A 24,730-nucleotide genomic window follows, 5' to 3' on the forward strand; every position below is an offset into this window, starting at 1 on the left:
ACGGGGGAGACCTAAATTGTGGAAAGCTGAACTTTATGCAAATACTCTGCGATGTCACGGTGCTATTGACCAATTGAAGCACATTATAGCTTCCAGCCCTACTGGATTGGCTGTTGATATTTAGCAGTACCTAGCTAGCACCCAAACGAGGGCGAGGCTGGCGTGGCGAGGCAAAATACAAGTGCTAGTTAACAGGGCCGGTAACAGCGTTGGCAGGATTGTGGGTTGGCAGGACTTGTACAGTGTTTGTTTGCAGATCTCTGTTTCTGTTTACGTTTTGTCTTGTGGATCCTTTCATTACCAACCGCGCGTGTGTGTTTATTTATGTGAGAGATCAGGCGTCTGCCCACGCTGCCAGGAAGCTGGCATGGCTATAGCATGACCGTGAGTCATACCCACCACCACTCTGTGATACCAGTTTGCTCCTGACTCCTACTGGCACCATACTATCAGCTTGAGAATAAGGGTCTCTGTTTGTGTTACAGAGTGGTCTACCGTTAAGTATCCAAAGAAGAAGAAAAAAATGCTTCTTGTACGCCGGGTAGTGTGGTACTTGGTCTTCAATAATCCAGTGAGATTGTAAATGTATGGTTTGACTAGGTCATTGTATTCAACAGGTAGGCAATATGATTTGTTACAGTGGATTTTACTGGCCTACTTATCCTGACAATGTGTCCATAGTCCATCAATATGGATATTTGAATTGTCACATGGCACTTAGCAAGCTGCATTAAAAGACAATGCAGCTCAGCCTCGTTTAGCTATTGGTGATTCAATGCATGATTTAGATATGGTACCAAGATGCATAAATAACTCACTCCCAGTTGCGTGAAAAATATGTTATTGATTACATCAGCCACTTAAGTTGTGTGTTTTGTTTGGACTGCTGCAAATACCCATTAATTGAACAGTATGAACCTGAGCCTTCATCCTTAATCGTGTGCGTGTGCATGCCAGACGACGCAATTCAAATGCCACTCTTGATCTTCGATTACCCATGCAAGCATGTTGACTCTGAAGTCTTAACTATTCATGACATCTGAAATATATGCCGTGGGAGGAGCTTCTTCAAACCTTGAGCTGTAAGGTATATACGCTGAGTGTACAAAACATTAAGAAAACCTTGCTTGTATGAGTTGCCCTCAGACCAACCTTAATTCGTCGGTGCGTGGACTCTACAAGGTGTCGAAGGCGTTCCACAGGTATGCTGGCCTATGTTGACTCCAATGCTTCCCATAGTTATCAAGTTGGCTGGAGGTCTTTTGGGTGGTGGACCATTCTTGATACACACGGGAAACTGTTGAGCGTGAAAAACCAGGCAGCATTCAGTTCTTGACACAATCAAACCGGTTCGCCTGGCACCTACTACAATACCCTGTTCAAAGGCACAAATCTTTTGTCTTTCCCGTTCACACTCTGAATGGCACACACACATTCCATGTCTCAATTGTCTCAAGGCCAAAAAATCCTTCTTTAACCTGTCTTCTCTTCATCTACACTGATTTGAAGTGGATTTAACAAGTGCCATCAATAAGGGATCATAGCTTTCACCTGGTCAGTCTATATCATGGAAAGAGCAGGTGTTCATAATGTTTTGTACATTCAGTGTATACCACTGTTACAGACCAGGGTTGTTTCTGTTTAAAAGCCTGATGTACTACTTTCTGAGTTGTGATCTGAAATGTCTGGTACGGCTTTGAGAGAGCCAGACCCCTCTATGCATTCGCATTAAACACTAACAAGACAAGTTGTTTTCCAGTCACAAGTCCACTAACCACCACCAGACAAACACATTCTTTGTGCCATAAGAGCATTGATCTAGAACACATTTAATGGTGTGCTTTATTATAAGGCAAAAAGTGTATTAAGAATGAAAGCTAGCTCTGACAGTTAACTGTGAGGTGTAACCATGGATACGGTGATTTAAATCTCTGCAGAAAGTAGTACCAACAGTGGCTTGTCTCCTCTGTCTGCTATAGTGCACTGCATAGCATACTAAGGACTCAGTTCAATCAAACTAACTCACTATCTGGATGGTGAAGGGGTCCGGACGAACAACATTATTTTTGTGATATGAGAATGCACGGCCAGATTCATTTGGATGAGAACTTTGTTTACTGCGTGAAGCCAAAACTAAATAAACTTGACTGCATTTTGATTTGCACACACACATTCTCAGAGGAAGAATTGCTGCCTGTGGTTTTGCCCCCCTCTGAGCAAAGTAAATGGCCCAGGGAAAGAGCATGTTATGTGGGATGTATCTCAGCTCCTTTGAGCCTGAAGCCCAGTCCCACTCACTCTCTCCAGAATCGTTCCATGTCATTTCAGCAAACCATGACGCCACCCATCTTCGATTGTTCTGAAATCTTTTCTGCAGTTAGAAACCGATAAGATAAGCATTCCTGTAACATTATTTTGTGAAATATAATTTGAACTCTGAAAAAATGTAGCTAATAGATTGCACCCAAATTGTACATTTTCATTTATGGATTCAGAAAGTATTCAATATATATATAGCAGCTATCATTTGATTTGGACAACATCTTCCTACCAGTGAGTAGTAATACATGAGGAATTCCCCAAAAATTCAGAATGCCACCAATGGACCCCCCCACACCCCATGCCAGTCCCACCCCAACAACTAGTATCTGTTCTCCATGTCTGACAAGTAGTATGAAGCTGCGGTTTGGAGTATTGCTTCTTAATACTATAATGTATTCCTAGTGATTTTGGTAGTGGTTATGTTCCCCTGTTCAGAGAATTTAGACATTTGAAGTCTCTTGCCTTAATTCCCATAATAGAGTGGGAAAGTACCAGGTTTTGCCCAGTAGATAGTGCTATTCCTGCTACCCACCCTTGTATCCAGTTTGCTGGTCTCGTATTTATTAAATTGATCACAATATTTTCTTTGAAAGTTTGGGTAGAAAACCATTAGCTCTAGCTCATGGTGATGACAAATTGTGTGGCCATCCTCACAAGTCAAGCCAGTCCTCCATGAAAGCAATTTAGTTTGTCCTTCTCTAGCAACCTAATGGTTCAACCCAACTCTCCTTTAATAGTCTAACAAATGGTAGCTCTCTGAGAGGGCTTATTCCTATGGTGCAATTCTCATGAATACTTTTCCTACAACTTGGAGAAATGAGCTAGTGACGAAACTGCTCTGAGACCCCTAATAAAATTAAACAATTATAAACCATTGTGTGGCAGTCTTATGTTTTCCAATACAATTATTAGAAAACATCTCTATGGGTAGTATGATAAGTGACATTTACCATTAAACCCAATACCAGTGCCATTGTGTTGTTGGGACTTTCACCATTGTAGACCATTAGAGACCATAACATTTAAACCATTAGAACTGCTGTAGCCTAATGGTTTGCTTGTTCACCAGGAATGGTCTAACTAATACACCACACACTCAAAGGTGCTGTTTCCTGGACAAAGATTAATCCTAGACTAAAAAGCATTTTCAACTGAGTTTTTCCATTGAGTTTCGCTGTTCTGTCTAGGCTTAATCTGTGTCCGGGAAACAGCCCCTCAATCCATTCTCAACCAATAGAAACTCATGATGCTGAAAAGCCCTTGGCTAAATAAATAAATGATCTCTCCAATACATTTTAATAGAAAGTTAGCAAAATTAGATAAGATCTTGATACCATAGAAAGGAAAATAACTGTCTATTTGTGGAAAAATCACCCTGATTAACTCTTTAGTCATCACAGTTTACCTAGTGACCGTTTTTTAAAATTAAATGAGCAAAAAATATTATTTTATTTGGAATGGCAAACTAGACAAAATGAAAGGTCCTAGATATATAATGAATATGAATTAGGAGGGCAGAAATTAAATATTAAAGCATTAGAAATTAAATATTAAAGCATTAGACCTCTCACTAAAGGCATCAGTCATACAAGAGCTATAGTTAAATCCAAAATGGTTCTCCAGTAAATTAGTAAGAATGTCTCACCCCATGTACAAGAATTGCCCTTTTCCCTTTATTCAGATTACAACTGCTCACTTTCGGTTATTTGAAAACGAAATCAGCTCCAAAATATTGTTATTTTTTAAACAAGCCATAGAAAGTTGGTTGCAATTTCAGTTTAATCCACCTGAAAAGACAGAACAAGTAATACAACAAATATTGTGGTTAAACTCAAATATACTAATTGATAAAAAACGTAGATTTTTTTGATAAAATGTAAAAAAATATATATATGATCTTGGTAAATTATATCATAAATAGGACTGGTGGAGTTGTCACACATGCAGCTAACAAAGACATATGGAAATGTCTGCTCTACTCAAAATTACAACCAACTAATTGCAGCATTACCGCAAAAATGTAAGAAGCAAATGGAAGGGGGAAAAGTAAGGAACTTGTCTGTCGGCCCTGCATTAAAGACCAAAATAGGTTCAAGAATATTGTGACAAATAAAAATATATACGAAGTTCATTTAAGGACCAAAAAAATGACAGCTGCACCACATAAATTGTAAAATAGTTGGGAAGAGATCTTTGACGTACCGATTCCATGGTACAACGGCGCCGGATTCAAAACTTCAAATTCTTCTATTTTAAATGATTCTACAAAATTCTTGCAACCAATAGAATGTTATATACAGTTTAAGTCGGAAGTTTACATACACCTTAGCCAAATACATTTAAACTCAGTTTCACAATTCCTGACATTTAATCCTAGTAAATATTCCCTGTCTTAGGTCAGTTAGGATCACCACTTTATTTTAAGAATGTGAAATGTCAGAATAATAGTAGAGAATGATTTATTTCAGCTTTTATTTCTTTCATCACATTCCCAGTGGGTCAGAAGTTTACATACACTCAATTAGTATTTGGTAGCATTGCCTTTAAATTGTTTAACTTGGGTCAAACGTTTCAGGTAGCCTTCCACAAGCTTCCCACAATAAGTTGGGTGAATTTTGTCCCATTCCTCCTGACAGAGCTGGTGAAACTGAGTCAGGTTTGTAGGCCTCCTTGCTTGCACACGCTTTTTCAGTTATGCCCACACATTTTCTATAGGATTGCGGTCAGGGCTTGTGACGGCCACTCCAATACCTTGACTTTGTTGTCCTTAAGCGATTTTGCCACAACTTTGGAAGTATGCTTGGGGTCATTGTCTATTTGGAAGACGCATTTGCGACCAAGCTTTAACTTCCTGACTGATGTCTTGAGATGTTGCTTCAATATATCCACATAATTTTCCTGCCTCATGATGCCATCTACTTTGTGAAGTGCACCAGTCCCTCCTGCAGTAAAGCACCCCCACAACATGATGCTGCCACCCCCGTGCTTCACGGTTGGGATGGTGTTCTTCGGCTTGCAATCCTCCCCCTTTTTCCTCCGAACATAACGATGGTCATTATGGCCAAACAGTTATATTTTTGTTTCATCAGACCAGAGGACATTTCTCCAAAAAGTATGATCTTTGTCCCCATGTGCAGTTACAAACCGTAGTCTGTCTTTTTTATGGCGGTTTTGGAGCAGTGGCTTCTTCCTTGCTGAGCGGCCTCTCAGGTTATGGTGGTCCCATGGTGTTTATACTTGCGTATTATTGTTTGTACAGATGAAAGTGGTACCTTCAGGCGTTTGGAAATTGCTCCCAAGGATGAACCAGACTTGTGGAGGTCTACAAAAATTTTTTCTCAAACTGGATGGACATCAGAAATTGAGGAAGGTCAGGACTAAAAACAAACAAAATATAACTATTGTAAAATAGATTGTGTCTGTAAAATGTATGTAGTATGCATAAGGTTGGAAGTAGAAGCCGACATGTTATTGTTTATTAGTTTACTCTAATTGGGGGAGGGGTGGTAGTGTTTGCTGGGAGTAGTAAAGGAAAATATATTCTAAGAAGATGTGTATTTGTATGTGTGCATATGTATATGTGTGTGTGTGACACATAGCGTTGTACGAGATCTTCAGTTTCTTGGCAAATTCTCGCATGGAATAGCCTTCATTTCTCAGAACAAGAATAGACTGATGAATTTCAGAAGAAAGTTCTTTGTTTCTGGCCATTTTGAGCCTGTAATCGAACCCACAAATGCTGATGCCCCAAATACTCAACTAGTCTAAAGAAGGCCAGTTTTATTGCTTCTTTAATTAGAACAACACTTTTCAGCTGTGCTAACATGATTGCAAAGGGTTTTAAAATGATCACCTTGGATTAGCTAACACAACGAGCTATTGGAACAAGCTATTGCTGATAATGGGCCTCTGTACGCCTATGTAGATATTCCATTAAAAATCTGCCGTTTCCAGCTACAATAGTCATTTACAACATTAACAATGTCTACACTGTATTTCTGATCAATTTGATGTTATTTTAATGGACACATTTTTTTTTTTCTTTCAAAAACAAGGACATTTCTAAGTGACCCCAAACTATTGAACGGTAGTGGGGATTGGAAATTATGCAGGCAATTACATTGATGGAAGCGACAATAAATAAATAAAAAAAAATATATATTTTTAAGAAATAACTCTTAGATTGGTCAACCAATCCTAATCCAACCATTCCTTATCATGACCATAATGGTGAATTTGTACTGGATATGTAGTTGTTGGCATCCTCTGACTGGATACAAATATAGTAGAAACAGTGCCATTTAGTGGGCAAAACATGGCTGTATACCAAAAAAGACTGTATAGTGATTGTTGGGGTGCAGTTGGTGTGGGGGGTCCATGTGTGGCTTTTGACCATTGTTTTCTATTCCTCGTGTCTTACTCATTGTAAGGAAGAAATTGGGTCCACGTCGGACGTTGGGAACTCTATCTATTGAATATTATCGTAATCCTATAAAGCAAAATTGCCAATCTGGGTGCGATCAATTAGCTTAATTTCTCAGCAATGAAATTATACATATTTATAATTTTGCAGGAATGCTAATCTTACCTGTTCCTTAATGCAAAAACTGTTTCAGAAATCCTCCTTGTGCTTTTTGAGGTGGAATGCCCCTCCATTAAGCTAGCCAAAGAGCCAATGTGTTCACCCCCCCTCGCCATTTGACCGCTCAAGGGAACTTTAGCATTTACATTTACTTCTTTTACCCTGGAGAAACCAAACCACATCAGAGGGGGCGCCACCCCTCCCTCATTATTTAAGGCGTTTTTTATTGCCTTCCTTGTTTGTGGAAACCCTGAGTCATTCATCCTTGATCTTTCACTTAACATGAAACTGTGTTGTCTCGCTCTGGACCATTATGCAATCCTTTTGAGGGGTGAAATCCAACAGGGGTGCACCACTCAGGCTCTTGAGTAGTACTGGGAAATAACCGAGTAAATAAACTTAACTTGTGCCCATCTAAGGACTATGATGATGCATCATGGATGAATACAACTTTATTAAAAAATGATTGGCGTTTTCACCGGAACTTGAAAAAGTGACACTGTTTTTACTTAATAAATATTATAGTTTAATGTAAACTTTGACTTCTTACATTTTTATGATTTATGGACAAACTACAGCAACATATTTTGTTTTATTCAAATAAATTAGGTTTTTCTAAAGTACAATTGTACTTTAATGACTCGAGTTTAGTCCGGACACATTTCTGTAAAAAGAATTAACGGTGAAAAAGTACAACATTCTGGCAAAAATATATATATTTTCAAACAAGACACTTTGCCAAAAACTAGACATCTTAGTCTTCAGAGTGATAGTTTATTTTTGCAAATGCATCATGGTTTTGTAACTACATTTAGCTACAGACAAGTTTAAAGCTAGTTTAATGAGAATCACCTAACCCTAATTCTAAACCTAAACTTCACCCCATGCCTAAAATAGCCTTTTCTTTGTGGGGACCGCTAAAATGTCCACACTTGTCAGAATTTTCCTTGTCCCCACAAGGATAGTAAAACCAAACAAACACACAAACACCGACTTCATGGCATCCCACCTACCACGGCTGTTTGAGTTTAAACATACCCTTTCACTTACTGTAGACCGTATGTGGTTCATTATTGCTTCTGTCCAAATATGTATAGTTGTGAATGCACAAGTGCAAAACTCAGTACTTCTTGTCCCTGTCCTTTCCTTGTACAGACAGGACACAATACCCATGTAGCTTAGTGCATGACATTTACTTGGAACAAACGGGGCACAATTTGGGTCAACTTTCTGACATGGTGAGAGAGTGTTATGTCTTTTTATGGACCCAACTGCAGGGGTACAAATGTACAGTAGTCTGTAACCTAGGTGACAGCCCTGTTGTGAGGTCCCAGTCTTTGGTCTACATAGGGCTGGCACAATTATTGTATAATCGTGTAACTGACAATTATGGACAATAACAGTGAACTTTAAGAAAATGATCGCCATCGTCTTAATACATTTATTTTAGGTGAGAGAGGGATTCAACTGTATATGCAAGTAGATATAGTTTACCTAATATGAGTTCCCGTGTGGCTCAGTTGGTAGAGCATGGTGTTTGCAACGCCAGGGTTGTGGGTTCGATTCCCACGGGGGACCAGTACGGGGAAGAAAAAAAATGTATGAAATGTATGCATTCACTACTGTAAGTCGCTCTGGATGAGAGCGTCTGCTAAATGACTAAAATGTAATGTAAAGTGAGTTTGTGGTGGTTAGAGTTGGTAATAATTTTACGAGCAGAACAGCGTGGTCGGGAGAAGAAGCTTAATTTCCAAAAGTTCGAAGCGGTTAAAATCATTAACTGTTTTTTAGATAGGGGTGTCAGCAAGGCTGTGTTGTATTTATTCGGTGCACTACATGGCCAAAAGTATGTTGTCGAACATCTCATTCCAAAATCATGGGCGTTAATATGGAGTTGATACCCCCCCTTTGCTGCTATAACAGCCTCCGCTCTTCTGGGAAGGCTTTCCACTAGATGTTGGAACATTGCTGCGGGGACTTGCTTCCATTCAGCTACAAAAGCATTACTGAGGTCGGGCACTGATGTTGCGCGATTAGGCCTGGCTCGCAGTCGGCGTTCCAATTCATCCCAAAAGTGTTCGATGGGGTTGAGGTCAGGGCTCTGTGCAGACCAGTCAAGTTCTTCCACACCGATTTCGACAAACCATTTCTGTATGGACCTCGCTTTGTGCACAGGGGCATTGTCATGGTGAAACAGGAAAGGGCCTTTCCCAAACTGTTGTCACAAAGTTGGAAGCACAGAATCGTTTAGAATGTCATTGTATGCTGTAGTGTTACGATTTCACTTCACTGGAACGATGGGGTCTAGCCCAAACCATGAAAAACAGCCCCAGACCATTTTATTCATCCTCCATCAAACTTTACAGTTGGCACTATGCATTGAGGCAGGTAGCGTTCTCCTGGCATCCGCCAAACCCAGAATCGTCTGTCAGACTGCCAGATGGTGTAGCATGATTCATCACTCCAGAGAAGGCGTTTCCAGAGTGCAATGGCAGCAAGCTTTACACCACTCCAGCCGACTCTTGGCATTGCGCATGGTCCTTTTAGGCTTGTGTGCGGCTGCTCGGCCATGGAAACCCATTTCATGAAGCTCCTGACAAGCAGTTCTTGTTTGAAACTCGGTAGTGAGTGTTGCAACCGCGGACAGATGATTTTTATGCGCTTCAGCACTCTGCGGTCCCTTTCTGTGTGGCCTACCACTTCGGGGCTGAGCTGTGTTGCTCCTAGATGTTTCCACTTCACAATAACAGCATTTACAGTTGTCCTGGGCAGCTCATTTGACGAACGGACTTGTTGGGAAGGTGGCATCCTATGACGGTGCAATGTTGAAAGTCACTGAGCTCTTCAGGAAGGCCAGGCTACTGTGAATGTTTGTCTATGGAGATTGCATGGTTGTGTGTTCGATTTAATACACCTGTCAGCAACAAGTGTGACTAAAATAGCCAAATCAACTAATTTGAAGGGGTGTCCACATGCTTTTGGCCATGTAGTGTATGTCTGAGCAAATTTTCGAAGGTGCATTATGATACACTACAAGCTCAAAACATTTTTCTACAAAAATTACGACTATGACAATCCCCATGTCCATTTGCGTGACAGTGTATCGTTTCCCAAAAATCCAGAATCGTCATAGCCCATACTTGACGCTGAGAGTTGTATGAAGAAGTGGGTCAAGTTGTTGTGACCACAATAGGTTATGTTACGATTATGACAAGAAACGTTGGAGAGGGAGAGCGCAACAAAACGGATACACAGCCAGGAGACAGCAAGAATCATTTGCGGTCTTCTGGCTGTGTATCCGTTTTGTTGCTCTCTCCCTCTCCAATGTTTCTTTGATCAACAACAATGAACAAAAATATAAACGCAACATGTAAAGTGTTTCATGAGATGAAGGGGAGAAAAAAAAATCCCAACATTTCCTATACCTTATTTCTTTCTATAAATAATGGCACAAATTTGTTTACATACCTATTAGTGAGCAGTTCTCCTTTGCCAAGATAATCCATCCACCTGACAGGTGTGGCATATCACAAAGCTGATTAAACTGCATGGTCATTACACAGGTGCACCGTGAGCTGGGGCATTACAAGGCCACTTTAAAATGTGCAGTTTTGTCACAACACAATGCCACAAATGTCTCATGTCTTGAGGGTGACTGTAGGAATGATTACCTGGGCCTGGCTCCACAGTGGGTGGGCATATTTTCCTACATGAACTGTAACTCAGTAAAATCTTTGAAATTGTTGCATGTTGCTTTTATATTTTTGTTCAGTATACAATGCAAACTAGAGTCTGACATTCAAATTGTTTCCAGATTATGAAGGCATTTTTTTGGGGCCTACATTCAGGTTTGACACTCGATACTCTAAATGTGATGGTTTTGGTGTGTTTCTGCGTTGAGTATGGTGATATTTATCAGTACTTCCGTGTGCTTGTTCATGCCATTGGTTTTCCCTGTATTGTACTCGATAGCATCTCCTCATCAAACTACACGTGAAACACCAGATAACATCTGACCAATTAAGTGTCAAGGATGAGGTCACAGTGCCGTGCTAAAAGTCTCTGAGACCGAGATTATTAAACACTGTTATGAAGTGGGCTAAATTAAGTCCAGAGCCTGCCGGGTGCTCCTCCTTCAGTTCAGAGGGGCCACGTTTCTCTCCTGCTCCTGCCCCATGCTGCAGCTGACTCACGACTGGAAAATGTCACTTCCTGCATGATTTTCCACCGCTCTTTGAAGAGAATGGGATGTTTGCTTTCTTAGCTTTTCTTTCTTCTTAGACAGCCGTTTGCTTCTTTTTGCCGTATCCTCCTCCCAAAGCCCAGTGTTTTTCTTGGACGTCTGAATAACCGCTTTTTGCACCGTAAAGTAGTTATCCTAACTGTATAAATCAAAATGGTCAGTCTTTAGAGGTCCCCCACTCTCCCACAAGCAAGGTAACCTGGGACTTACGCTGCCATGTTATTTGAGACTACCGTTGACAGTATTTATGCCTGTGCTTATTGTGCACAGTAAATGGCTTGTTCAAGGTATATGTTGAGGGATTTCAGTAATTTACAGACTATAATAAGTTATTAGTTATAATATCTACCAGCAGAAGAAACAAGCTGTGATAGTTTCCAATCCCTCTCACTGAGAGCAGAGGGTTCGCGCTCCATTAGCTGTTAGACTAATTCCATCTAATTACTACCTCTATGCCATAGTGCTCGTTATGGCTAATTGATGAATCATTCTACTTCTTCTACAGCAGGAAATCGAAGCATCTGATTAATCCTCGCCCAGCTTTAGCATATGGTCGTCTTGAATCTCGGGAAGGAAGCGTTTTTATATCCCAAGTGAATAGAATAACAGGACCCCATGCTCTCGTTTTCCAGAGAACGTTTTGTAACACTCGTGTCATCTTGATTTATGCTTACAGTGGTGTTTTGGTGCATTCCGCTCGGCTCTGCCGCTCTCCTCTGCCTCTCCCTAGTCACCGACGCTCCTAACTCTCTCCATGTCCCTTAGTATGGGACTGGGAAGTGATATACAGTGACAGGAGTGTTTGTGAATAAGTCGCGTCGTTTCACAAGACCCCTGTCATTCCTTAGTACTTTATGGTGGGATGCTGTTTAGACACGTATACAGTCATTAGGGATTCCACATACACTGTTAGAATGTAAAGGATTGTCCTATGGTGCCTGTGTGATATAAGGAGCAGGTCGTTCCCATGTGACTTGCTCTGTACCATTTTATAGACTAAGACCTAGGCTGCATTGCTCTTACAGGATAAGGCCCAAATTCAGCCCAAACTCCATAGACATATCCCTACTTTGATAACAAACCAAAAACATTTTCCGATTCTCTGACCTCTATCCTCACTTTTGACCTTGCCCCAACCGTCTCTTCTCTCCCCAGGCACGACCAGCCATGATTGAGGACAAGGGCCACCGTGTGACCGACTACTTTGTGGTGGCCGGGCTGACGGACAAGTCCACGCCCCTGGAGCAGGACCTGTCGGAGACCAAGTCCAGCGGGCCCAAGGCGCCCATTACTGACCTGGCCATCATCAACAAGTCAGCGGGCGAGACTGTTCCCGAGGGCTTCACATGCATGGAGAGCACCTACAGTGGGCAGCAGGCCAACCTCAACCACGGCAGCCTTAAGAGCCACGAGCTGTTCCTCTGCTACAAGAGGGACCGCGACAAGCCCCCGCTCATCGACATCGGGTGAGTCCGTCTGTGTGCGCTTTACTGTGAAACCCCCCCCCCCCCCAAAAAAAAGGGTGTTTCACAATGGTATCATTAGGGTGAACTCTGAAACAGGTGCGCCATAGCCTCATAATCCCTTCCTCGTCCCAATGAGACCAATTACCAGAATAGTCATCTCTAATAGAGCTGCAAAGTACATCTACCTTAATCCCTTTCTTTGAAAACGACACTGATAGGAGAGAAAATGGTAATGAAAATTGCTTCTTGTCTATTATTGAGCTATTGTGGAATAACCCTCTGCAATGTAGGCCTATTGCTTGCTTATTATTTGTAGTGCTTTTGGGTTACAGTGAGGGGGAAAAAAGTATTTGATCCCCTGCTGATTTTGTACATTTGCCCACTGACAAAGAAATTATCAGTCTATAATTTTAATGGTAGGTTTATTTGAACAGTGAGAGACAGAATAACAACAAAAGAATCCAGAAAAATGCATGCTAAAAATTTTATAAATTGATTTGCATTTTAATGAGGCAAATAAGTATTTGACCCCCTCTCAATCAGAAAGATTTCTGGCTCCCAGGTGTCTTTTATACAGGTAACGAGCTGAGATTAGGAGCACACTCTTAAAGGGAGTGCTCCTAATCTCAGTTTGTTACCTGTATAAAAGACACCTGTCCACAGAAGCAATCAATCAATCAATCAGATTCCAAACTCTCCACCATGGCCAAGACCAAAGAGCTCTCCAAGGATGTCAGGGACAAGATTGTAGACCTACACAAGGCTGGAATGGGCTACAAAACCATCGCCAAGCAGCTTGGTGAGAAGGTGACAACAGTTGGTGTGATTATTCGCAAATGGAAGAAACACAAACGAACTGTCAATCTCCCTCGGCCTGGGACTCCATGCAAGATCTCACCTTGTGGAGTTGCAATGATCAAGAGAACGGTGAGGAATCAGCCCAGAACTACACGGGAGGATCTTGTCAATGATCTTAAGGCAGCTGGGACCATAGTCACCAAGAAAACAATTGGTAACACACTACGCCGTGAAGGACTGAAATCCTGCAGCGCTCGCAAGGTCCCCCTGCTCAAGAAAGCAAACATATACATGCCCGTCTGAAGTTTGCCAATGTACATCTGAATGATTCAGAGGACAACTGGGTGAAAGTGTTGTGGTCAGATGAGACCAAAATGGAGCTCTTTGGCATCAACTCAACTCGCCGTGTTTGGAGGAGGAGGAATGCTGCCCATGACCCCAAGAACACCATCCCCACCGTCAAACATGGAGGTGGAAACATTATGCTTTGGGTGTGTTTTTCTGCTAAGGGGACAGGACAACTTCACCGTATCAAAGGGACGATGGACGGGGCCATGTACCGTCAAATCTTGGGTGAGAACCTCCTTCCCTCAGCCAGGGCATTGAAAATGGGTTGTGGATGGGTATTCCAGCATGACAATGACCCAAAACACACGGCCAAGGCAACAAAGGAGTGTCTCAAGAAGAAGCACATTAAGGTCCTGGAGTGGCCTAGCCAGTCTCCAGACCTTAATCCCATAGAAAATCTGTGGAAGGAGCTGAAGGTTCAAGTTGCCAAATGTCAGCCTCGAAACCTTAATGACTTGGAGAAGATCTGCAAAGAGGAGTGGGACAAAATCCCTCCTGAGATGTGTGCGAACCTGGTGGCCAACTACAAGAAACGTCTGCCCTCTGTGATTGCCAACAAGGGTTTTGCCACCAAGGACAAAGTCATGTTTTGCAGAGGGGTCAAATACTTATTTCCCTCATTAAAATGCAAATCAATTTATAACATTTTTGACATGCGTTTTTCTGGATTTTTTTGTTGTTAGTCAGTCTCTCTCACTGTTCAAATAAACCTACCATTCAAATTATAGACTGATCATTTCTTTGTCAGTGGGCAAACGTACAAAATCAGCAGGGGATCAAATACTTTTTTCCCTCACTTTATTTGCTAGATTAATTGAATGCATCCCCCCATTTGTGAAGTAAATCACATTTAATTTTAAAGCACTTTACTTTCTATCAGGGAAATAACAGCACCCCGTAGTGTTGCGTTTTGAAAGAGTAATCAACCACTATCCTCAAATGAGTGTTTAGCCTTGATCCAGGGGGTTTGTTGGCGCCTGTCATTCTACGCTGTTAGATTTGCTAGCCACATATCTCCACTCTTCTTAACCAAACAACAAACTGGAGTTTCCAGTTACTTGGCTCGACTGATTTAAAAAAAAAAAAATCATCTTTCTTGCTTTGGGAACACACATGTTTCTCTTCAACCGTCACTGACTAGAGTGTAAACAGCAGATCAAATATCAAGTGTTTACCCAAATAAATTACATAATCATACTCTGGCTAGTTATAGGCTCGTGAAGGACACGTAAAGGACACTTCTGGGAGTGGAGAGAGAGAATTCCATCTTGGATTTAGGTAGTTCCAACGTAGCATAATTATCGGAAACAGACATGGTTTGGGATGTGGAGACTGAGAATTCATTTTGTTGTTGAGCTCCTTGCAGGTTTGTGAGATTGAAGGATGAGAATAGAGGCTTAAAGCTATTGCCCCAAGGCTTCGTCTAGGCTTTGACTGCTAACTCAATCCAGTGTAGAGCTACAATCCAGACCCTTTATCCTAATATACTTCTACTCCACAGCAGGCAAAGTGTGTTTAAATTGTCATTAAAACCCACATTACTACTAGTTTAATTATATGATTTCAACCAATTTCACCCCTGGGTCCATGTAGCTAATACCCACAGGGTCAAAATATCCAGCAGTCATTGGTTAAGACAGACCCGGCACCAGGATAAAGTGACTAAGAGGGTAGTTGAAATCTGTAAGGGGGCACGATCATGGCCTAAAATGAACTTTTTGGTCCACCAGCCATTAAAAAAAATCTCCCAGCCACTCATATTTTGTATTTATAATTTATTTTTGTGATTTCTACACCCTTTTTTCTCCCCAATTTTGGGATTACGTACTTGTCTCATCGCTGCAACTCCCCAACGGGCTCGGGAGAGGCGAAGGTCAAGTTATGCGTCCTCCGAAACATCCTTAATGTTACATCCTGAATTTAAAATGGATTAAATATATATTGATGTCACTGGCCTACACACAATACCCCATAATTTCAAAGTGGAATTATGTTTTTGGAAATTTTTACAAATGAATAAGTATTCTCCTTTGTCATGGAAAGGCTAAATAAGTTCAAATTTGCTTAGCAAGTCGCCTAGAGTGAGTCCATATATTTTACTATGTGCAATAATAGTGCTTAACATGATTTTTGAATTACTACCTCATATTTGTACCCCACACATAATTATCTGTAATGTCCCTGAGCAGGGAATTTCGAACACAGATTCAACCATAAAGACCAGGGAGGTTTTCCAATGCCTCACAAAGAAAGGCACCTATGATTTGAATATCCCTTTAAGCATAAGTTATTAATTACACTTTGGATGGTGTGTCAATACACCCAGTCCAGACAAAGATACAGGCGTCCTTCTTAACTCAGTTGTCGTAGAGCTGCGTACTCCCTCTAGCAACTGGGTCTGCGCACTATCAAATGTTGTTTTTTGCCATCGTTGTAAGCCTGCCACACACACTATACGATTAATTTGTTAAACACAAGAATGAGGTTGAGTTTTTGTCACAACCTGGCTCGTGGGAAGTGACAGGTCTTGTAGGACCAGGGCACAAATAATAATATAATAAGAATTAATAATTTTGGTCTTTATTTATGCCATCTTACAGATAAAACCATATTTATTCATAAATTGTGAATAACTCACCACATATTAATGACAAGGGTGTGCTTGAAAGGATGCATGTAACTCTGCAATGTTGGGTTGTATTGGAGAGAGTCTCGGTCTTCAATCTTTTCCCACACACAGTCTGTGCCTGTATTTAGTTTTCATGCTAGTGAAGGCCGATAATCCACTCTCACATAGGTACTTGGCTGCAAAGGGCATCAGTGTCTTAATAGCACGATTTGCCAAGGCAGGATACTCTGAGCGCAGCCCTATCCAGAAATCTGGCAGTGGCTTCTGATTTTAAATAAGACATTTACAGAACCGCTTGTTGCAATTTTGATGAGGCTTTCTTGTTCAGATATCGGTAAGCGGACTGGAGGCAGGGCATGAAAGGAATAACGAATCCAGTTGTTTGTGTCGTCCGTTTCGGGAAAGTACCTGCGTAATTGCGCACCCAACTTACTCAGGTGCTTTGCTATATCACATTTGACATTGTCCGTAAGCTTGAGTTAATTTGCGCACAAGAAAATCCTACAGTGATGGAAAGACCTGTGTGTTGTCCTTGTTAATGCAGACAGAGAAGAGCTCCAACTTCTTAATCATAGCCTCAATTTTGTCCCGCACATTGAATATAGTTGCGGAGAGTCCCTGTAATCCTCGATTCAGATCATTCAGGTGAGAAAAAACATCACCCAGATAGGGCAGTTGTGTGAGAAACTTGGCATCATGCAAGCGGTCAGACAAGTGAAAATTATGGTCAGTAAAGAAAACTTTAAGCTAGTATCTCAATTAAAAAAAACTTGGCAATACTTTGCTCCTTGATAACCAGCGCACTTCTGTATGTTGTAAAAGCATTACATGGTCGCTGCCCATATCATTACATAATGCAAAAAATACACAAGAGTTCAGGGGCCTCTCTTTTACAAAGTTAACCATTTTCACTGTAGTGTCCAAAACGGCTTTCAAGTTGACAGGCATTTCCTTGGCAGCAAGAGCCTCTCAGTGGTTGCTGCAGTGTACCCAAGTGGCATCGGAAGCAACTGCTTGCACGAGCGTTACCACTCCACTATGTCTCCCTGTCATGGCTTTTGCGACATCAGTACAGATACCAACACATCTTGACCACCAAAGTACTTTTGATGTCATAAAGCTGTCCATTACTTTAAAAACATCCTCTCCTGTTGTCCTGGTTTCCAGTGGTTTGGAGAAGATGATTTCTTCCTTAATTGACCCCCCAAAAACGTAAGGGACATATACCAGGAGCTGTGCCAGGCCCGCCACGTCTGTTGACTCATCCAGCTGTAACGCATAGAATTCACTGGATTTTATGTGAAGCAGTAATTGTTTCAAAACATCTCCTGCCATGTCACTGATGCATCGTGGAACAGCGTTGTTTGATGAAAACATTCTGTATAGTCTTTTTGGGCCTTTTCCCCCAGCGTTGTCCCAGGTATATCCGCGGCAGCAGAAAGAATGAAGTCCTCCACAATAGTATGGGGCTTGCCTGTCCTAGTCACTCGGTAGCCCCTTACTAATGGTATCTTTTGCTTTTATACATGTCTTACTACTCGAAAGTCGTCTTAATTCTCATTCAAAAAACTCCTGTGACTTATTTTTCAAATTGTCATGTTTCGTTTCTAAATGTCTCCACAAGAGTGAAGGTTTCATCAAGTTGTGAGATAGTACTTTTGCACATATATCACACTGTGGCTGAGGAAAGGCACTACTCCCAATATAAGTGAACCCCAAATCAATGTAGTTCTCATCATATTTGCGCCTCTTCGATGTTCCAACGTCCGTGTCTGTTCGGTGCTTTCCCGGGTAAGGGGGCAGTAGCTCTTCGGCTGCATCAGATTCACAACTGTCAGTGTCCATGCTAGCTGGACTAGCAACAAATGTAGAATTACTGACGCTAGCATTGGATGTGCTCCTGGAAGCAGAACAACTTGTGTCGTCGGCAGGTGTAGTACTGCTGATAGTAGCAGTACTACCAGTAGAGCTGGTATGTGTCGCTATGGATGCGGGCCTTATCTTTTTTAACCATTTATCAATTTTCGAGCAAACGGAATGAGCAGCAGCTACGTTTGGCTACATACGGACCGTTAGTGGAATTCCCGCGAGAGAGTAACGGTTAATGTGATTGGATGTTAATTATTTGACTAGGCTACCTGTATTTTGCATTGTTGTTATTTCGCTGAACACTAGATGGTTTAATTTTATTTTTGGTGGGAAAAAAACAAACTCACCCAAATGTATAGTGATTCATATGTTGATGTAAAAAATATATGCTGATCTGTGGTGTGTAATGAGGAGCAACCAGATGCTGCACTTGACGCATAAATGAAACTGCTTATTCCAGTTACTAATAAGAACACACCCATTAAGAAAATGACTGTAAAAACTGTTAAATCCCCTTGGATTGATGAGGAATTGAAAAATTGTATGGTTGAGAGGGACGAGGCAAAAGGTATGGCCTCCCTGTAGCTCAGTTGGTAGAGCATGGTGTTTGCAACACCAGGGTTGTGGGTTCAAATCAAATCAAATTTATTTATATAGCCCTTCGTACATCAGCTGAAATCTCAAAGTGCTGTACAGAAACCCAGCCTAAAACCCCAAACAGCATGCAATGCATGTGAAAGAAGCACGGTGGCTGGGAAAAACTCCCTAGGAAAAACTCCTGAGAAAGGCCAAAAACCTAGGAAGAAACCTAGAGAGGAACCAGGCTATGAGGGGTGGCCAGTCCTCTTCTGGCTGTGCCGGGTGGATATTATAACAGAACATGGTCAAGATGTTAAAATGTTCGTAAATGACCAGCATGGTCAAATAATAATAATCATAGTAATTGTCGAGGGTGCAACAAGCACGTCCGGTGAACAGGTCAGGGTTCCGTAGCCGCAGGCAGAACAGTTGAAACTGGAGCAGCAGCATGGCCAGGTGGACTGGGGACAGCAAGGAGTCATCATGCCAGGTAGTCCTGAGGCATGGTCCTAGGGCTCAGGTCCTCCGAGAGAAAGAAAGAAAGAGCGAAAGAGAGAATTAGAGAGAGCATATTTACATTCACACAGGACACCGGATAAGACAAGAGAATACTCCAGATGTAACAGACTGACCCTAGCCCCCCGACACATAAACTACTGCAGCATAAATACTGGAGGTTGAGACAGGAGGGATCAGAAGTTCGATTCCCACGGGGGGCCAGCACAAAAAAATTTATGAAATTGTATGAAATGTATGCATTCACTACTGTAAGTCGCTCTGGATAAGAGCGTCTGCTAAATGACGTAAACAAATAAGTCTGGCAGCCCAACTGATTGGCAAATGTACTGCAAATGAAGAAATCATGTGACTAAACTAAATAAAAACAAACTACACTATGAAAGAAAGAAATTATATGAAGAATGATAGTAAAAAGCTTTGGGGCACCTTCAATTAAATTTTGGGGGAAAAAGCCAACTCGGCTTCTTCATTCATTGAATCAGATGGCTCATTCATCACAAAACCAACTGATATTATCGCAAACTAATGACTTTTAACATTGGCAAGATAAGCAAACTTAGGGATGACATGCCAGCAACAAATGCTGACACTACACATCCAAGTATTTCGGACCAAATTATGAAAGACAAGAATTGTACTTTTGGAAGAGGTGAAAAAAATGATTGTTGTCTATCAACAATGAAATGCCACCGGGGTCTGACAATCTGGATGGAAAATTACTGAGGATAATAGCAGACGATGTTGCCACTCCTATTTGCCACATCTTCAATTTAAGACTACTAGAAAGTGTGTGCCCTCAGGCCTGGAGGGAAGCTAAAGTCATGCCGCTACCCAAGAATAGTAAAGCCCCCTTTACTGGCTCAAATAGCCGACCAATCAGTCTGTTACCAACCCTTGGTAAACTTCTGGAAAAAATTGTTTGACCAGATTACAATTTCACAGTAAACAAATTGACAACAGAATTTCAGCATGCTTGTAGGGAAGGACACTCAACAAGCACAGCACTTACACAAATGACTGATGATTGGCTGAGAGAAATTGATGATAAAATGATTGGGGGGGCTGTCTTGTTAGACTTCAGTGCAGCTTTTGACAATATCGATCATAGTCTGCTGCTGGAAAAACTTTTGTGTTAAGTTTGGGGGGGACAAGATCATACTTTTTGTAGAAATGTCCTTTGGTCTGATGAAACAAAAATAGAACTTTTTGGCCATAATGACCATTGTTATGCTTGGAGGAAAAAGGAGGAGGCTTGCAAGCCGAAGAACACCATCCCAACCGTGAAGCACAGGGGTGGCAGCATCATGTTGTGAGGGTGCTTTGCTGCAGGAGAGACTGGTGCACTTCACAAAATAGATGGCATCATGAGGGAGGAAAATTATGTGGATATATTGAAGCAACATCTCAAGACATCAGTCAGGAAGTTAAAGCTTGGTCGCAAATGGGTCTTCCAAATGGACAATGACCCACAAGCATACTTCCAAAGTTGTGGCAAAATGGCTTAAGGACAACAAAGTCAAGGTATTGGAGTGGCCATCACAAGCCCTGACCTCAATCCCATGTAAAATTTGTGGGCAGAACTGAAAAATTGTGTGCGAGCAAGGAGGCCTACAAACCTGACTCAGTTACACCAGCTCTGTCAGGAGGAATGGGCCAAAATTCACCAAACTTGTTGTGGGAAGCTTGTGGAAGGCTACCCGAAACGTTTGACCGAAGTTAAACAATTTTAAAGGCAATGCTACCAAAGACTAATTGAGTGTATGTGTGCACAACCGGTAATACCGTATATATTCTGTGATGGCATGGTGTGAAGGTATAGAAATCTGGATACTGCACAACCCTAGTGGGTAGGCTCTGCACGCGGAGCTAGCTGGAGCTCGGCAGCATCATCGCTGTTGGGCTTGACGGCGGCCTTGGTGGTTTGATGCTGCTGATCATCACTCTCCTTCTCTTTTGGCTTTGTTTGGGTACTTTGGCGAAGCCAATTTCTGATGCCCATCGTGGCAGATTAGCTGGTTTGAGCTAGCTAAATAGCCGAAGGCAGATAACACTAACACTTTTTACAGCTAGCTAAGAAGCTTACTAAACTCTATAGTGGTGGTGTGTATGGCAGAGTTGAGTGAAGCAGCTTCAACAGTAAACTTGACCCCGCCCTTATAAATCAAAATCAAATATTATAGGCGGAGGCGTGTCACGTTATTCACTTAGCCTACAACAGATGAGAAGTGTCCCCCCCTGCTTTTTATGGAAACCCAAAGGAGTCATACCTAACCGCTCTGGTGGCTTTCCATAGCCCCCATACACACACCGTGTCACACTCTGTCCATTATGCTGACACAGCACAGCGGAGATAGATTTTTTTTCTGTCACTCAATCATTTGAACTTTTTTTGCTATATCGGGACATCAACTAAAACTGAGGGGGCACACATTTCAACTGAGGGGGCAAAGTCCCTTTTTGCCCCCATCGTGGAGCTGGGCCCGGTTTAAGAAGGGACTGATTTGGTGTTTGCAAGTCTGGATACAAGTGTTATGAACTGCAAGCCTCCTTGGCTGTTGTTCCATGGGATTCCTTCACTGGCTGACTTGGTAAAGGTTTCAGAAGAATCCACTTCTTGTCAGAAAAGGGGGAGGTAGAATTGGGGATGAGGTCATAACATATTTTTGGCTCAGTGCCGCTCTCCCATCCATCTCAGCCATCTACGGATGGCTATTCCACATCATGCTGTTATTCATCTCTGTCAGAAAGTTTCAACATAAGAATGGGCAAAATAATAAAAAATGGCACCTGTAAATTATTCATCGTCCTTCTGCTCTTCTCAGCAGTTGCAAGACCCCATTTCCTTGCCCCCCAGCCCCTGTGTTCAGTGTTTCACCATTGACTGTCACTGTTCCAACTTGTTCTTGTGTGTTAATTAGGAGTTCACTGGCGCTTGTCCTTCCTATGCGGCCTCTTTGGATTCTTTCGCCTCCCGTTCAGAATGAATGGTGCACCGGCTGCCAGATACAAAACATAAGGGCCTGGGACCTGTCTGTGTTCCTTCTCATGTCACAAAGTGTCCCTTCCTTGGCTCTTGTGACCTTCCCAGGATTGCAATTACTTGGTACAAGGAGGGCACAGCTATTGGCTGTGCCCAAGGCATGCTGCATATAAGAGACTGTCAAATCCTTGAAGGATATAAGGTCGGCGGAAGCAAGGATTTGACTTTGACTGCTAGTAACGTTGCTTTGGAACTCCTGCAGTAATTGCTGTCAACCAGAGTATAGGTTGTAGTGGTAGACTGATTGCATTCCTGATTACATCTAGATTCCTGTTTTTAATAATAATTTTAAAAAATGTTACCCATATTTTACCAGGTAAGTTGACTGAGAGCACATTCTCATTTACAGCAATGACCTGGGAAATCTTTGCAGGGGACGGGGGGATGAATGAGCCAATTGGAAGCTGGGGATGATTAGGTGGCCATGATGGTATGAGGGCCAGATTGGGAATTTAGCCAGGACACCGGGGTTAACACCCCTACTCTTACGATAAGTTCCATGGGATCTTTAGTGACCACAGAGAGTCAGAACACCCGTTTAACGTCCCGTCCAAAAGACGGCACTCTACACATGGCAATGTCCCCAATCACAGCCCTGGGGCATTGGGATATATATTTTTTTAGACCAGAGGAAAGCGTGCCTCCCACTGGCCCTCCAACACCTCTTCCAGCAGCATCTGATCTCTTATCCAGGGACCAACCAGGACCAACCCTGCTTAGCTTCAGAGGCAAGCCAGCAGTGGAATGCAGGGTGGTGTGCTGCTGGCCTGTGTGGGTGGATGCGGTGAGGTAGTTTTAAAAACCATGGAATGCTGAAATCCGAAGACTTGCATTTTGATAATACTTAATACACAATATATTGCTTCGCCCTTCGGTCAACCTCTTGTGTAGTACTTTAGAAACATCAATGCATGATAGCGCCGCGCTAGAATGTGTCTTTCTCCAGTTTGCTCTCAACTGTCTGGAAGGTTGAAATGAGTCATGTGCTAAAGATGTCTGACTCAGATTGCCCAGTGAAGAGGCTGACCAGGGTAGTTCTATTCAGAGGAAGAACTGACTCGGTAAAGGGGAAGCCTGGATGGAAAACCAGCCTTGTCTTCAGAAACAGGCAGTTCTGGCCACAAATTGCCCCCCCCCCCCCCCCCCTCCCCCCCTCCCTTTTAATACTGCACAAACTACCAAAGTTCCTCAACACAAATAGAAAACCATGATTACTTGCCATGGCTATATTTCTTCTAAACATGCCCTAGGAGGGCAAGTGGAGACAACTGTACCTTGCATTAAACTGTGTGTTTTTAATATATGGATGAAGCGATCACACATTCACCTACCCCATCATACATCCCTCTACCTGTGGGAGTGTACTTGATCTCACAGCGAATTCGGGTGGTAGCCCGACCTGTCAGTTCAACACCTTAGCCCTTACACCAAGAGGTTCAAATCCCTTCGAGGTTGCTAATTGTTGTACTAAGGTTGCTAGAATATGTTCGGCAACAGTACCTAGTCTCTGGCCTGAGTGTCAGTCTGTTGGTGCTACCGTATCAACTCCTTGTAACTTATTGTCTCGCCTATAATGTCTGGCTTGACAATGACCTCAATGGAGTTGACGAGCACAAACCGATCTGGGACCAGGCTAGCTAGTCTATAGCCTGCCATGTTGAGCTCGGTTCACTTCAGAACCCTGGTCGGTTCGCTTCAGAGGCTATGGAGGAGACTGAACAAGTTTCTCAACAATTCCTTGAGAAGAAACCACAGTTATTCCCCAACCATCAGAAAATATTCACTCTCTTCCTTTGAGATTTGCCTTCGCTGCATGTTTTTGTTTCCAGCAGGCATGTGACATGTGGTCAGAGTGAGAGGTGCGTAGAAATTACCCCTATTGACTTGACTTGAAATATGACCACACTGAACTTGCAAAATGTTGCACCATGGAAACACATCAAGATTCCTATACCTATTTTGGTGTTGCGAGGTTGAATAAACCTAAAACTTAAAAATACCTGTTTATTTACCATTTGTATTTGTTTTCTGAAGGATCCTTTATAGTATATATTGGAGTTAAACTCTAGAGAAAGCTCAGTTAAACCTGCATAACTTTACTGTGGTAGTATAGACCTACTAGTTGAGAGACTGTCTGCATAGAGAGAGAGAGAGAGCATTCTGATTAGTGTGGCTCTGATTGTGTGGGCAGGAGTCATTCTGCTGCCAGCACTTTGGCAGATAGCAGAGTGGTGCAATCTCAGCTTCCTCACATGCTGTTGACACTCCGGCCTGTTGAATGCAAGTCAAAGGCTAGCCACATGAGCGAAGACATGATTCTGTCTCACTCTCGCTC

The 24,730-nt window shown here is 42.2% G+C and overlaps 1 protein-coding gene across 2 annotated transcripts in view; it reads left to right on the plus strand.

Moving 5' to 3' along the window:
* Positions 1 to 24,730, plus strand: part of LOC115194208 (DENN domain-containing protein 4C) — an 81,221-nt gene that overhangs the window by 18,878 nt on the left and 37,613 nt on the right. For both annotated transcript variants that reach the window (XM_029753684.1, XM_029753686.1), the window contains exon 2: positions 12,303 to 12,613. In XM_029753684.1, the coding sequence (XP_029609544.1) occupies positions 12,315 to 12,613 (299 nt within the window). In that variant the 5' untranslated portion in view covers positions 12,303 to 12,314. The remainder of the gene's footprint in view (positions 1 to 12,302; positions 12,614 to 24,730) is intronic.

This window comes from Salmo trutta, chromosome 5, assembly GCF_901001165.1.
Source record: "Salmo trutta chromosome 5, fSalTru1.1, whole genome shotgun sequence".
Classification (NCBI taxonomy): Eukaryota; Metazoa; Chordata; class Actinopteri; order Salmoniformes; family Salmonidae; genus Salmo; species Salmo trutta.